At 46.1% G+C, this 1,773-nt stretch overlaps 1 protein-coding gene across 1 annotated transcript in view; it reads left to right on the forward strand.

Annotated features, from left to right (window-relative positions):
- The window catches only part of LOC101863457, a gene marked incomplete at both ends in the record, with an annotated part of 7,546 nt that extends 6,325 nt beyond the window's left edge, over positions 1 to 1,221 (forward strand). The window contains 1 exon segment of the mRNA XM_013086344.1: positions 1,113 to 1,221. Coding sequence (XP_012941798.1) covers positions 1,113 to 1,221 — 109 coding nt within the window.
- Positions 1,222 to 1,773: the final 552 nt, after the last annotated feature.

The raw sequence follows: 1,773 nt of genomic DNA on the forward strand, positions 1-1,773 counted from the left end.
CTCACTCTGTCATGGACAGTCTTGTGGTACTCGTTGACACTTCCAGCAGATGATGGTCATTCCTGGGGGCTTTGGACATTTTTGTTCTTTTTTCTTTCTTTTTTGTCTTTCTTTTGTTCCTTCTGTATGTCTTCCATCTGATGCCAAGTGTTTCACAGAAATAAAACGGAGAATTTCAATTTCTGAGGATAGTTTCCATAAAATGAGCCCAATCCTGAAAAATAGAAACATCTCAATGATTTCGTGTGTATCTTTCCTATATCTTTCCCATGTTTTCCCTACATCTTCCTTTATCTCTGTAATTATTTTTCTTAAAAGATAGTTTTGTAGCTGTCTCAAAAAGTCCCTCAGCGTATTGCTATGACTGTGTCAGTCTCCCTGAAGGTTACTCTCAGAGATTCCGGCACAAGATGGTCAACCCTGGGGCTTTCCTTGGTTTTGGCCGATAGATCTAATTGTTGTTGTTTGTTTCGATTGTTTGTGGGTTTTTTGCTGGTATATATCTCGTATAAAGTCTGTATATATTTTGAAAGTTTATTTTTGTAGCTGTCTCAAAAATCCCACGAGGCTCAGCTCATTGCAATAACACTCTCAGTCTTGCGGCACTCTGTGAACCTCCGCGGACTTTGGCCGACGTTACCTCTTTGTCTCTTTTGTCTTTCTTTGTCGTTTTCAAATCTATTGCTGCAGCTGTCTCCAAAAACAGCCACGAGCTCGCAGTAATTCCATTTTCCACGTCTGTTTACTCTCTGACCTCTGGGCCGACGGTTCCCACATCTGGGAGGTTTGGTAATTCCCAGTCTGTGATTGGCAGTTGTCGCAAGCGGCTGGAGAGAGAGAGGGAGAGAGAGAGAGAGAGAGAGAGAGAGAGAGAGAGAGAGAGAGAGAGAGGGAGAGAGAGAGAGAGAGAGAGAGAGAGGAAGCAGGGAATGTTTCTGAGTACTGTTTGGTCTGCTGAGGTGGTTTTAACACATGTACATGTAGTCCTTGTTGTAAAACGTCTAGAGCTGGCTGCAGTTTGTGGATGTGTGTTCTATAAATAGATCACGCCTTGGGACACACAGCCTGCCAGCCTGTTACTCACAAAATTGTTCTCCCACGTCCTTCCTCAGGTACACGTTGGATACTTTGAGGCCTTTCTGCGTCGTCTCATCCGCTTCGCCAAGACAATCCCTGGCTTCAAAAACCTTCCACTTAACGATCAGTCACAGCTCATCAAATGTAAGGACACGTCTCTCTACCTCACAGTCACACTCACACACGTCTCTCTACCTCACAGTCACACTCACACACACGTCTCTCTACCTCACAGTCACAGACCTCTCTCTACCTCACACTCACACACATCTCTCTACCTCACAGTCACAGACGTCTCTCTACCTCACAGTCACAGACGTCTCTCTACCTCACAGTCACAGACGTCTCTCTACCTCACAGTCACACTCACACACACGTCTCTCTACCTCACAGTCACAAACGTCTCTCTACCTCACAGTCACACTCACACACGTCTCTCTACCTCACAGTCACACACGTCTCTCTACCTCACAGTCACAGACGTCTCTCTACCTCACAGTCACAGACGTCTCTCTACCTCACAGTCACACTCACACACGTCTCTCTACCTCACAGTCACACTCACACACACGTCTCTCTACCTCACAGTCACAGACCTCTCTCTACCTCACACTCACACACATCTCTCTACCTCACAGTCACAGACGTCTCTCTACCTCACAGTCACAGACCTCTCTCTACCTCACAGTCACACTC

This window comes from Aplysia californica, unplaced genomic scaffold (genome assembly GCF_000002075.1).
Source record: "Aplysia californica isolate F4 #8 unplaced genomic scaffold, AplCal3.0 scaffold00457, whole genome shotgun sequence".
Classification (NCBI taxonomy): Eukaryota; Metazoa; Mollusca; class Gastropoda; order Aplysiida; family Aplysiidae; genus Aplysia; species Aplysia californica.